Consider the following 14888-nt stretch of genomic DNA (forward strand, 5'->3'; position numbering starts at 1 on the left):
TGCTTTTGGGCTAAAAACAAATCTCTAGTTCAGTTTTGATGTTTCACTCCTAGAGTTAATAAGGTGGCCACCATTTTTTTACTGCTAAACTAATCAGTTTTCTCATCTGTAAAACAGAGATTGATAATTTCATAGAATTTTTAACTGAATAAGATAGCACCATTTCTTGCACATAGAAAGCACCCAATAAATAATAAATGCACTAATCAGGATGAGGCAATGCTTTCTTTTCATATATACATAGTTGTAGATGAACATAATACCTTTATTTTATTTTTTTTTATGTGGTGCTGAGTATCAAATGCAGTGCCTCGCATGTGCTAGGCAAGTACTCTTCCACTGAGGTACAACCCCAGCCTAGTAATATTTATTATCAATAGTCAAAAATAAGTGATTTTGTTTTATATATATTTTTTCTTTTTTTGGGGGGTGCTTTTTTTAACTATTCACTTTCTGTGGTTGCCATATTTATTTACTTGGCTAATTTCATTCTTTGTCTCCTTTATTCTTTCTAGTCTTAATTTTTATGTGCATGTTGTTTTTCAAAGGTAAACTCATTATTTTGTTTTCAAGAGGCAGACTGGATCTTGGCAGTAAAAACAATCATCATAAATATTTGAAGAAACTTGATTTAATTCTTTTTTGAGGGGGTACTGGGGATTGAACTCAGGGGCACTCAACTACTGAGCCACATCCCCAACCCAAAATTTTGTATTTCATCTAGAGACAGGGTCTCACTGAGTTGCTTAATGCCTCGCCATTGCTGAGGCTGGCTTTGAACTCATGATCCTCCTGCCCCAGCCTCCTGAGCTTCTAGGATTACAGGTGTGTGCCACTGCACCCAGCTCTATTTAATTCTTAAGTAACTGGATTAAAAATAATTGGTAGCATGTTTTCTGTCAATATCTTAAAATTCAAGCTTTCGTGGAAGTTTCAAGGTATTTGATTGCCCTGAAATTACATAGATTTTACAAGTCACTGCTACTTCCATTTTGCCAGAAGGAACTGAAGGTAAAGTGAAATTGTTTCTTGACAAAGGACGTTTTTGATTCAGAAGGTAGATGCAGAATAAAAATCCATTAAAAGCTGAATTGAAATGCATTAGAATCTCAGTTGCAAACTAGAGTGCTAAGTGGCGACTGACCTCAATCCTGGGCATTCCATCTGGGCCTTGATTTCCTTCCTTATCTAATGATCTATTGGCTAATGGACCTGGGTTCCCATCTAAGAAAAGAAGCAGACCCGAAGATGGAAATTTAAAGTTGTAGTCAATTCAGGAGAGAATGTGGAATTTAGAATGGTGGGGATGGAAATCAATGTAAATTTCAACAGAACAAAATGGTTTCCTAGACTTCTGGGTGTCAGCGTCATGACCAGAACACAAAATACCAAGGTTCCTGTTACGGGACGTTTGAAAATGTGCATGTAGAAGAAACTCAGGACCTCATGTCAGAGGAGTTTTATTTCATGAGTCTGAGAGCTGGAACAATGATACAATTTTTGAAAACTCTCTGAACCTCAGTTTTCTCATCTGTAAAACAGAGATTGATAATTTCATAGAATTTTTAACTGAATAAGATAGCACCATTTCTTGCACATAGAAAGCACCCAATAAATAATTACTTCACTTTTTTTTAAAAACTTCTATACAAAGAGCTTCAGACACAAAATTCTAAGAACCACAAGGTTGTTTCAAATGATTACAACAGAGTGAGCTGTACCAAATTGTCATGTTCATTTTAATTAACTGGGAAGGTTACGATTAAAATAGAGAAGATAAACATGTATCTTAAGGTAACAACAAACATAATTAAGTATTGGAGCAGGTAGGAATTTCAGGGGTCCTATAATCTGATTTTTTTAACTGATGAAAGGACCTCAGCTGGGTGCGGTGGTGCATGCCTGTAATTCCAGTGTCTCAGGAGGCTGAGATAGGAGAAATGTGAGTTCAAAGCCAGCCTCAACAATGGAAAGGCACTAGACAACTCAGGGAGACCCTGTCTCTAAATAAAATACAAAATAGGGCTGAAGATGTGGTTCAGTGGTTGAGTATCCCTGAGTTAAATCCCCAGTACCAAAAAAAAAAAAAAAAAACCTGAGAAATTCAGTTTTCTGAACTAAAGCTTTCTCAGTATATATGAAACCTTTGTCATTGCTGTTCTGTAATCACCATTGTATTAGGAACAGACTCACGCTATTTTTCTCTCCTGAAATACATTTGAAGTTGGAGCAGCCTCACAGAGTAAATAGTGGTTATTTTTATATTTCCTTACTTTTTCTATGTCTGGCCTATAATCAGATGATAATTCTGAGTTAAGTTGCTTTTATCTTTACAGAGTATAATATCTGTCACATAACCTAATTATCCCTTAATGTTAGTGATATTTTAGTGTATTCCTTTGTATTGGGTTATGATGCAAGTTACCTGTTATCATATGTGAGAATGGCACACAGAGACTCTACAAGTTTGCAAGCCCTGGGTTCTGGCCTTCCTCACATCTCTTTCTTTTCTGGCCTTCCTCATCTCTTTCTTGGCATCCTCCTCCAGCACTGAGTCTAGCAATAGACCAAACATCGATGGCTCCCAAGAAGAATTCTGTAGTTTTGAAGCCACAGGAAGCTGTGGTGATTGGAAGTGCTGATCCTAGGACCTTGTTTGAGGGCAAAGTTTTCCAGAGGGACTCCTTTTTTTTCCCTCAAGTACAGCTACTAATTCAGAGGTCAAAAACATGGAAACACCCAGCAGGACCAGGCAACCTTATGAAGTATTCATTTGCCTTTCCTCTTTGCTAAAATTAACTTAGGATTTATGAGTAAAATTATATCAGTTCAATTTCTGTCCCAAAATAAAGATGATACCTGTGTTCATTATGCCTTTTCATGGTGGATTTAGGCTTCTAAGTCTCATTTTGCTTTGTTTTAACTTTAAATATTACATGTTGTGATCCAAAACTTATTAATTTCTCAATGTAAATTCTTTAAAAAAATTTTTAACTCCAAATGATTAATTTTTTATAATGCCACTTTAGAATTTACTGGACCAATTCAAATGTTTTTATCATAATAGAGTACCCTACAATTATTTGGCTTAAACATGTTTATCAAGAACAATGATTATCAATCTGCTAAACTGATTTCTGTTAAGCACTGCACAATAAGCTAACTTGTTTTTTTTTCTTTTTCTTTTTTTTAGTGTATAAATTATATGTTTTACTTTTGAATTTGGCAATAGATATTTCCAAATGTAATTCTTTTTAAAAAATTTGTTCTAATTAGTTATACATGACAGTAGAATGCATTTTGATACATATCAATGTAAATTCTTTAATGTATTTTCATGTAAAAAGAGGAGTTAATCAGGATTTTGCTTCCTCTCCCGAATATTTTGATTTCTGTTGGTTACCACTGTTTCCCTTGGTTGATATTATGGATGTTAATGAACTCAGGACAGAACATGGTCTTTGATTATTCATCCAAAAATAGTTTAGGTGCTCTTGAGCATCTAATGTGACAGGTGAAGTGTCTGTCCTCATATTGCTGCTTCTATTCTACTGGAAAGAAGGAAACAACTAACACATAAAAAAGGGAGGTGCTCTTATGTAGCAATGAGAACTACCAGCCTATAGAAAAGCAAAATGGGAAGAGAGTGAGTGCAGGGAGAGGACTGCAGCAGACCCTGGAGTCAAGGGAGAACTCCAAAAGGAGAAGAGGCTGCCATGCAAATAGCTGGGGGATGAGTGGACCCTACAGAGCAACAGAAGAGCATAACAGAAAGAAGGACAGTGTGGCTGAAGGACAGGGCTGCAGGGGGCAAGGGCCTAACACAAGAACAGAGAGTTGGGCAGCACTTGAACTGTGTTCAAAGGCTTGTTAACAATAATGGAAAACACCTGTGTGTTTAATTCATTCATTAATTTAATCCTCACTCTCATGGTAGGTACCACTATTACTAATTTCCCTGTTTTGTGGAGAAATTCAGCATCTTGCACCTGTTCCTCAGCAGTTAAAGGTAAAGTGAGTATTGGAATGTCAGCCTCAACTGCTCTGTTAGGTTGCTAGCTCTATCTGGGTCTTTATCTTCTTTTTTTTAACTTCAATCAATGACAAGGAACCTGGTTGCGTGGTGGATCTGGATTCATTTGTACTCTAGTGTGCTAAAGAGTACTGCGTCTGTCTTCTAGTTTCAACTCAAGTCCCAACTTCTCTGGAGTTTTTCTCTTTCAGTTTATTTAAAAAATTACTGAACATACTTAAAAGCATCTTGGCCCCTGAGCCTCAGGGGGCCAGTCCAAGCTATGGCCCCAATCTCTAGAACCTCAGTGAAGGAGCCATACAGCAAGAGTGTGCACCAGGCACAAGGAGCCAAGGACACAGTGAGTGCTGGAGATACTGCTGCAGAGAAAGGAGACACAATGCCAAGCTCTGGGATCAGGACAGGACAAGAGAAGGAGTGGGATTGATGGAGAGGGTAATGAATGGTAGTGAAATTTGGAAGGTGGAGATGAGTATAGGGTCTGTATCTTTAAGCCAAGATGAACAGAATCTACACCCACTACATAATACTTTCTTTGAATTTCTTTACATTTCTCATATCTACCTTGTAGCTTCTTTTATATATAAAGTGTGTGTGTGTGTGTGTGTGTATATATATATATATATATATATATATATATATATATATATATATTTAAATTTTCTTCATTGTAGATGGACACAATACCTTTCTTTTATTTATTTTTTTTAATGTGGTGCTGAGGATTGAACCCAGTGCCTCACATGTGTGAGGCAGGCGCTCTTCCACTGAGCCACAACCCAAGCCCCTTGTGGCTTCTTTTTTCATTTGGTGCTGTTCTAAGTCATTCATAGCTGTTTACTTGTGGCAATATCATCACATTGAGACCATAATATTAACTTGCAAGCCGAAACCAACCAGGAAACCTCTTTTATCATTAACATTACACACCAGGTGACTTGATATGAACTGGGACTGGCATGTTATCAAAGAAAGCCCCTATCATACTGAACATATATACCAGAGATCTTAAGTGGAAAAGAAACAAAAGTAATCCCCACCCTCCAACCTAACAAAGAAATGAGTTAGAAGAATATTTCAAGGCAGTGTCTTTACAATGTGGTGCTGAGTGGATACTAGTGAAACCCAAATCATATATATGGCTTTATGGGTAGTAGGAGGACTGCAAACTAAACCCCAAACCAAACTTTTTGGCAGGAAATACACCAAAATATGTGTGTTTTTTTTTTAATTTTCCAAATTATCTGAAATGAATGTATTTATTTGTTTAGCTCTTGTTGTATGTTTTTGTCTGAGTATGTCATAAATAAGAAAATCTCAAGAAATGTCTTTTAAATATGGCTTTTCTGCTGTTCCTGTTATAAGAAAACCTCAGTCTCTCTCACACAGTCTTTCATGATTTTCATTCCTGGCTCTTCCTGTTGCCTGCTCAGTGAGACCTTAGGATGAATTTTCTTTTTAAATTTTCCCTTTGTTTCCATTTGTTGATTTTTCCCCTTAGTTTTAGTAGTTATGTTGTTTTCATTTCTAGGATTTTAATTTTTTTTCCAGATCCAGTTTTGTTTTTATTTCTGTCTGTTTTTGTTTGAGTTTCTTGTTATTTAATTGTGAATGTTGATTTTTCCTTTATCTCCAATGAGCTCAGAGGTATTTATTTTCAAATTGCTCTCCTTATTTTCATTCCAGCTGGAGTACATTCATCTCTTGATGGTCGAGTGTTTTAGGATTGCTTTTTCTTGTATGTTTGAGATGTTGCATTATGCGCTCATTTGGAAGGGGAGGGGCTCGCACTTTGGCTATCTTGCTTGCTTTCTTCTTTCCTCTTTGCTCTTTTCTTCTCACCAGCTTTTCAGTGGTTTCCCCCTTGATTCACAGTACACAGTGTCCAGAATCAGTCTTCTATCATGTGATCAGGGGCATATAGGAGCCCATGCAGATACTGTGGCTCTCAGAGATGTGATCAGGAAACCAGGAGAGAAGAGATGGCTTGGTGCAAATCCTGACTGCACTGCTAGGTATAAGCCATGGCTCCAGTAGCAGGTGGCTGCATTTTTCAGTCTCCTTTAACAATGAAGGAGAATCATATCCCTGTTACGGATTTCAGGTAGAATCCTAGTTATGGCACCCTTTGCACAGGACACATATGCTGGTCTCTGTGGCCTCAGGAATGGAACTTTGGGCCATCTCTATATGATCTGGACCCAATCCCAGAGCCCGGTGGCTTCAGCTCCACTTCTTACTGTTTCTTCTTTGTTATGTATATATACAACAGTGTGTGTGTGTGTGTGTGTGTGTGTGCGCGCACGCATGTGCATGTTGTGATTTGTTTGGTGTAGAGAGGTTATCAAATAACTTAAAAATTGTTATAAAACATGCATTTCGTGTCTACAGTTCAAATGATATTTTTTCAAAGAAGGATGCAAACTAGACAATAGCAGCTGTTTCCTCCAAAATAAACACAGGCGTAAACATGAAGGGACAGTGTTCGGGTTCCTGGTGAAAGAAACAGAAAGCTAAAGACAAGGAAGACTTTTTTCCATCTTCCAAGTATAATTTGTCCACAGACAGAAAGAAAAATATGGTCAGCTGATCCCTTTTGATGAGACAGAGTAAGCTGTCAAGTACTTACCATCTGGTTTAGCTCCTAATCCAGATGGGCTGCCAATAGTAATTTATGAAAGGGGTGAAAGTAAGTTGCCGTTTTCCAGAAAGAATCATTAGAACATATTAACATTGGGATTTGCTCCTTCCCCTGCCCTGATTTGTGACAGATAAGATAGGGCAACTGCTTTCCTACAGTAAATAGAACAGCCTATTCTTGAACCAGAAGTCAATGTGTCTTTGCTTCTTGAGAGAAAAAAAAAATCATTTTTCTTTTCCCTTCCTTTCTCTCTGTTGGCTCCCAGTATGGAGCTTCTAACAAATGTCGAAGGAAGCCTCCACAGTCTGTTGTTTCTGAGTATTAGAAAGTCGAAGTCAACATCAGGAATAATCTGATGCACCCCATGCTACTGATAGGCACAACTTAATCCTTTCTTACAGGGAAAGCCCAAAGGTCAGTCCAGTGCAGATCATAGGCCATGGATGATTAGATCTGGACTAGCCCCTGCCACTCCAACTCCCAATCAGATGCACATAAGCAATGTTGCTTCAGAATCAGAACAGGGTAACAGGGTACCATATTTTGTTCTACCACATTTCTGTTACTCATCATCCGTCCTTGTCCCATCATTAATTTAATGTGACTGTGAAGTAACAGAACTCATTGCTGGTGACAGATGGAATTCTATTTCTTTATTTTCAGTTCACATAAGAATTGCTGGCAAATTGTGAAGTCAGATCTTTCCTTTGATCAAGCCACTTGCTCTTCAAGCATTGAGGAAATTGCCAATATGTATGCTATGCATGTTTTAAAAATGTTTTAGAATGGTGAAAATTAGAGTCTGGAATCAAGCCTATAAATTTTCTACCTGAAAATGATCAGGCCTAGAATAGGGGCTGGTTATAATCTGCAGATTAAGGTTTTACTGAGGAAGAATAGAAAAGACCATAGTAGCTCTGAGACTAGGAATGGGATGGATATATGCCAACTGAGAAATTGGGGAAAAGGAAGAGATTACTACCAATCATACAGAGATGAGCTAGTTGGGACATAGAGGGAAACAGGAACTAGTTAAGGTGAGAAGGATGATTGGGAGCTTCTCATACCGAGGAAGGAGGATAGGCCACAAGTAGGATGGCAATAATGGACAGGTAGTACTGCATAGCAGAAGAATTCAGTCTTTTCTCCTAAGGCTATAAATAGATGAGAGTACGTATCAGATGAACTAAACTATATATGACAAACTCGGTTAAATCCAACTATAAATGCTAAAGCATACCAGAGAAGAAATGAGGCAGTCTTTACATAGTCTAAAGTCACCAGGGGCGTGGCTTAGTGGTGGAGTGCTTACCTAGCATGTGTAAGGCCCTGGGTTTGATTAGCACAGCAAAAAAGAATAAATAGACAAGCCTGACGTTTGTAAGTGGCCAAAAGTGCAAAGCCATCATTATTTGAAAACTATTGGTCACTGTTATCAGTGACATTTTAAATACGGTAACTGTGTATATATATATGTTTTCCCATCCTTAAATCTCTATATTCTCTTCACTTAAATATTGATCTGACTGTACTTTATTTAATTTTAAATTGTGCATTAATCTTCTGCTACTTATAAGTCTATATGCTCAGGGCTACAAGAGATAGAAGAATGAATAAGATACCATCTTTTTTCACTTAATGAATTTACAATGTAATTAATAGAGTGCATAATAAGTAACAAATCACCACAAAATAAAACAGAGCCTCCTACGTCATTGAAAAACAAAAGCAGAAAGAGTTCTATTTGGTTGGTTATGGTTTATCTAAATTAAAATAGTACATTGCTTAAAAAACCAGTATTTTTTACTGAAGCAACGTTTTATTTCCTATTTCCACTACATTGTTATCCTCATTCCATTTTCTTTGCTGGAGGCACCAGCAAGACCTGTCATTTGGACAAGGTACCACGCCCCTCTAGCGGCCACTTTGAAAACAACAGGCAGACATTGCATTACCTAGAGAAGCCAGCCAATTTCAAGAGCACGTCAGCCAGGCCTATGCTGTTTGTATGATAGCCAATAACACTCAATAAAGGAAAGTTAATTCTAGAGGAAAAATGCCCCTCACCCTATGTCATGTGTCACAGACTCAGATAAGGTACTGTAAGGTGGTAGAGTGTGAACTCTGAGATCGATGAATAAATCCTGGCTCTGCCAATTCATAACTGGTCAACTTTCTGAGCATCTGTTCTCAGTCTGCCCATAAGTAAAATGAGGATAGTGATTATAGTTCAAAAACATATGGGGTAGGGTTGTTGGATAATTAGAAAAGACACTATTTGAGACATTAAGAACGGTACCTTATCACAGTAAGATTTCAATAATGACTTTTATTAATTATAATTATAGTATCTTATGGTAAAAACAAAACCAGTATCATCTGAATTTTCTAAAATTAAGATATTAAATTAGTCATTAATTCAAAAAATTAAATATAATAAGTGTATATATTTGGGTATTTAAGAAACCTGACTTTAAGTCAGGTCTTTCCTACTTAGTAGCTGTGTGTCTGTAAGGCAAATTATCTCACCTCTGGAGTTTCGATTACATTGGCTAAAAATTTGGAGTTATTGGTACCTTTCGAAGTGACATGTTTGCTACAAGAATTTATTAAGTGGTGGCTGTTATTAAAATTATATGCAAAGCTGTCAGAATCACAGTCCATATTTGCCTTGTACTCTACAATTGGGTGTCATGAGTTTAGAGGAGAAGGAGCTCGTTATAGATTTGAATGGCCAAAGAGGAGACTGGTTTAGTGTGAACAGAGTCAGAGCACCAGGATTGAAATGCAAAATAGGGACACAGGTGGGGAATTCAGGAGGGAGTGGGGATATTAGAGCAAATTTGGGTTAGAATCAGAGAGTGGGTCTGAGCCCTGGTACCTGAAACACCCTGACTAGGACTTATGGATAAGTCCCAGATTTGGCTGCCACCTATATTCTTCAGAGATGGCCAAAGTACAAAGAAGTGATGTGAACAAGAATCAAGAGGCTTGGCTGGACCTGGTTACTAAGGACTGGTTTCCCCCAGAGAGCAGCCTATTCAAAAATTGTAGTTAACTCCAAGCTACCTTCTTTGGGTCCCACAGGCCCCCATTGTAAATCTGGTTAGTAAGATAGGCCCTGTCTGCCATAGATGCAGAGTGCATTCTGTTGGGGGACCGCAGAAAGCCACCCAGAAGTAGGAGTAGCTTCTTTCATCTTGGTTGATGCAATTCTTTTTCAAGTTCTACTCTTTCTGAATTTTGTTAATCATTTCCAAATTCCTTTTATTTTAGCAACGGCATTTTCTACCATTTCTAAGCTATCTTTCCTTGCTACATGCTTGCCAGTTTCCTTTTATAAGCGTTGTCCTTTGTACCTTTTCACAGTGCCACTTTATTGTCTTTATCTTTCTCATTCCAGATTTTCATGTTCACAGAAAACTTGGAACCAGTAGAGTATAGGACAGCTGGGCTTTTAAGTGCCTTTTTAGCAAATAGTGTCTCAGTCTAAAACCTAGTCAAATATGATTAGGATTACCAGTACACTGCTTCCACAAAATTCATGGATATAAGTATCATTAAGAATTACTTTTAAAGTTCTCCTGATGACTTCACTGTCTCTGAGTATTCAAATGCAAAACTAATTGTTCGAAGTGTGATGTCTGTGGAACATTATGTGCCAGGAATAAGACTTCTCACAATGGATCCATATTTCCCCCAATTACACTTGTCTGGGGCCCCTGTGGTGCCCACAGGACACATCTGAATGTGTCCCTCCTTTATAGCAGCCTCATTGTCATTCCAGTGAGATTATTTTCACCTCTTAGCCATTTGGGATCTTGCCCTCATTTCATTACTAATTAAATTCATTTTTACAGAGCCATAAATTAATTATTTGAGGTAAAATTACTGAAATCTGTACCTCGTTCAAAGATCTTTTTTTTTAACTCTGTGTAATTAAATGTAAGAGTCATCATGTTAATCTTTATTAGTGTTTGAAGGAAATGACTGATAGGAATTAATGACTTTAACTTCTTAAATAGTAGGCCAGGTCCTCTTTTAGGGATAGGGGTAAAGATTTAAAAGTGCTCATTCCATCCACAGTGTTCTTCCTTTGTCTTGCCTTGTTGATGTGCCCAACTTGGAACTGGTTTGGAAACCTGTTTAGATGTCCAACTCCAAGTTCATTCATTGTTTCAAAGGCATTTTTATTTTATGAGCTCTTGTATAGCTTTTTTTGTTTGTTTGTTTCACAAGACCAGAGAATAAAATGACAATGTGAGAGTGGGTTTCTTTTTTATGCTTAAATGTATTTGATACCTAATTGTTGGTGATAACTTAGTTCTCATCTAACAAGTCTAGCCATGAGCATTCAGAATCATTGAGAACAAGGGTCTTACTGTTATATAAATATTTTATCCTATTGGTTAGTAAATTCTTTGTTAAATGGCTGATATATATTTCTGTTCAAAGAGCATCTTTACCTAATTAGAGTAAGTTATATTCCATGTATGTGTAATATGTCAAAATACACTCCACTGTCATGTATACTGAAAAGAACAAATAATAAAAAAAGAACATCTTTAGATAAATTAACCTTTTAAATATTACCCTCAGGAAAACTCTTGGCTAACATGCTGTGCCTTTTGCCATATGGTTCTTAAAATATCTTAGAGAAATATTAAAAAGTAAACTTTTCAAAAGAGGACAAGACCTGTTGCAAAAACCCATCACTTATCTTTTCCTTTAGGACTGACTGATTTAAAACAAAGGAACATGATTTGGTTTTCTCTCTGCCCCACCAGTATAACTACTATTATTCTAAAGCAGATGAGTGTCACTAACTTGTACTTAATGTAAGGAAGCAGAACTGTTTTCAAATGTTCCCTGTTCCTGGGACTTCTGTGTTGGGTTGAGTAAACTAACAGCTGGCTTGCTCGGTTCAGCTTTCGAGTGACTGGCGTCCATGAGATGATGGGACACATTCAGAGACGAGTGGACCAGTTGACCCAACAGTGTTCAGCACACAAGGAATTTGCTCTTAAGAAGCAGCAATTAACAGCCTCCGTGGAGAATCATCTAAGGAAGGTAGTTTCATGCAATGAAACTAAAACTTCTAAATTGTTGATTGTAGATGGTATTGTGACTGCCATGTGTGGACATGGTGAGGGTTACATGTGTGTCTCCTTTAGCTTCTCTCATGTGCCACATGAGGTCCTACAACTGACCAAACACTCGTGACTCACTATTGCTCGTGAATCATCATATCATGCAAAAACAGGTATCTAATACAATATGCCACCTCTGGCCTGATTGTATACACACAAGGTAGCTCTCACCTTGCACACTTCTGTGTAACTGAACCACATACACATCAGAATAAGGTCCTTTATGTGGTTCTGCCTATGGTTCCAATATGCACATATGTTAGCATGGCACCATATAATGTGAGGGTTACAGACAGATGAATACATGGATAGATAGACACTAGAAATAATGGTTTTAGGTTTTTCTGGGAGTAAATTAACATTACCATGCTTCGTTGAACCAGACCATTTTAAGAGATACAGTCATTCTGCATAAAAAAAAAAGATGGAAAAAATGAATACATTGGCTTGTTATAGAAACATTTCCTATTTTCAAAGGCGAATAAGGATAAGAATCCACATATTGACTAAATTAAAAATTCTCTGTGGCTTGGCATAGACAGTAAAAACTAGTGATATCCCAGTAATACTAATGCTGATGAACTTTGCTGCAGAGGCTGGGTCTCAAATTTCCAATGATGGTTTCATTATACAGTGGACTTGCAATCTTGAACTTAAGTGAGTATAATTAGTACGTTTTGCAACAGAAGACATTAAATAACAATGTCTCTATTTTAAATTACCTTTCCTTCTATTATCTATCCAAACATTCGGGACTGTGAGCCTTGTTCTGATGATTGAGTCCAGGGAGAGTCTAAATACGGGAGCAGCTGTGGTTCCTCATTCCCTATAGCTTGAGACGCAAGCTAATTTGGTGGAGGTGGAAAACACTGTTGGAATTCAAACAGCTGTTGGCTACTAGTCTTACTGCCAATTCACAGCCAGTTTGTGGGATGTATGGACTCTAGATGGAGCAAGGGAATGAAGGAAGTAACTTGAATGGAATGGAACCCTTCAAGGGTCTCTTTATCCATTGATTCATGCGTACCAAAGATCAAGTCACAATTCCCCAAGTTCTTCAATTGAATGATTCACATATGTCCCTGTGTTTAACTATTACATGTGCAGGGGTTGGTGCTTCCCCAGAACGCTTCATTCCTAAAGGCAGCAACCTATAGGGTCGTCTCTGGATTGTCTCATAAGTTGTGCTCTGGATTCTATTTCAAAATGTGCCTGTAAATTGGTCCCATCAACTTAACAGATAAATTCAACTCTATTGATACATTTGCAAGTGTATTTATCATCCTTTGTAGGTAATGTAGATAGTAAGTTCTGAGAGGATGTGAATGGTTGATGATATCTCATTGCTCTTAATAAAAGAAATATCTTTAAACATATACCCTCTGTTGGTGGATTACTAGACTTATTTCATGTGAAGAGGAGCATTATTAAGATATGAAGGGCTGAAGTATTTGAAAATCTTTTAGATTAAATTTTATATATTTTAAAGCACAATAAGAATATATACAGCAGTATTTGTTTTCTTTATATTATGCATCCATATATGCAAATATATTAACTAAGATTGCAATATATTCTTTATTTCTAAAGGTGGATATGTCAATTCAGAAAATCATTCCAGTTGTTTCCAATGCAATGGATATTGGTTCCAGTCTTTCTGAATCTGAGAAGATTTTAAATAAATATCTGGAATTAGATATGCAAGCTAAGGTAAAGTAAAATAAGAATTATTATTATGGCTCTGATTTTGCAAATATTATGTTTAAAATGTTCCATAGCTCTAAAACTTAATTATAGCTCCCTTAAGGGATGCATTTCTAGATTAGTATGTATCAAATAATGACTTAAAAACTCATACTATTATGTGTGTCTAAATTATTTATATTTATATGTGCATTTATTAGAGCATTTAAGCTCACTGAAACTCAATATTACAGCCTAGTATTAAATACTCATTTGGCTTTTTTTCCTTTCCTGAAACATGTTAGCAACTCCTTTTGTGGGTTCCAGAGGAGGTATTTCTCTACAGTTTTTTTTGTTTTGTGTGTGTGTGTGTGTGTGTGTGTGTGTGTGTGTGTGTGTGTGAGTTTCTGCTTAGAGCATGTCACAAAAGAAAATCATCAGAAGGAGCATGCATAATTGCAAGATTCCAGGAGGCAATAGCAGTCAGCATTCAGGCAGAAGTGCCCCATCCCCGCCTCAGCACCTTCTTTAGCACCCTCTTGCCTTTTCTCATGGAACTTGGGTTCAGTGATTCCTATCAGCAGCCCCAAACCTTTAGTGAAGTCTCTGCCTGCACAGCAAGTCTTGCAGGTCAGGTCTAACACGTGAGTCAAGTCTAACTCACCCAGGTCCTCAACAAAAGCCCTGGGACTCCAGTTTTTAGCAGAAGAGCCCTCTTCACAGATGGCCCCCACCCAAAACTCAGACACACCAATGTTTTTAAATGGAGTACTTTGAATTTATTATTTAAGGTCTAAAATAACACTTATATGTTAATGTTTTTATTTCAAAAACTTTAGAAGCAGGGAAGAGATTTCATGGGGAGAAATCCCATGCTTCTCTTCTTCCCAGAGTGCTACCATGAAAAAGGGCTTGTAAATTAAAATTACCTTCATTCAGTGGAGCACAGGGGAAGCATATTAATCACATGCAGGGAAGCAACGCTTCCTTCTGCAAATGAAAATGAAGCTTTTCTTTCCCATTTCTCCTTGATTCTTAGCTTGTTCTCACATGGAAATTTACATGGCTTTTTCTATGGCAATTGTACAGTCATGAGTCACTTAACCATGGGGGGTATTGAGAAATGTACTGCTGGACAATTTTGTTGTGTGAACATTACAGAGTGTGCTCCACAGTCCTAAATGGAATAGGTCAATTGCTTGACATGGCTTCTTGGAGCAATCAAGAGATGTGGTGAACACAAGATTTGAGAGGCTGCTGGCAGTGTAACCAGGCACACTGTTTTACAGTAAACTTGTTTGTTTTTTTTTTTTTAACATAAACAGAAGAGTTCACTCTCAATAATAAAAAGTATAGTATAATAAATACATAAATCAGTAAC

The 14888-nt window shown here is 37.3% G+C and overlaps 1 protein-coding gene across 5 annotated transcripts in view; it reads left to right on the forward strand.

The window, feature by feature from the left end:
• Positions 1-14888, forward strand: part of Ccdc141 (coiled-coil domain containing 141) — a 189300-nt gene that overhangs the window by 124585 nt on the left and 49827 nt on the right. For all 5 annotated transcript variants that reach the window (XM_071619021.1, XM_071619022.1, XM_071619025.1 and 2 more), the window contains 2 exons: positions 11603-11744; positions 13415-13534. In XM_071619021.1, coding sequence (XP_071475122.1) covers positions 11603-11744; positions 13415-13534 — 262 coding nt within the window. The remainder of the gene's footprint in view (positions 1-11602; positions 11745-13414; positions 13535-14888) is intronic.

The sequence above is a fragment of the Marmota flaviventris genome, chromosome 11 (genome assembly GCF_047511675.1).
Source record: "Marmota flaviventris isolate mMarFla1 chromosome 11, mMarFla1.hap1, whole genome shotgun sequence".
Lineage (NCBI taxonomy): Eukaryota > Metazoa > Chordata > Mammalia > Rodentia > Sciuridae > Marmota > Marmota flaviventris.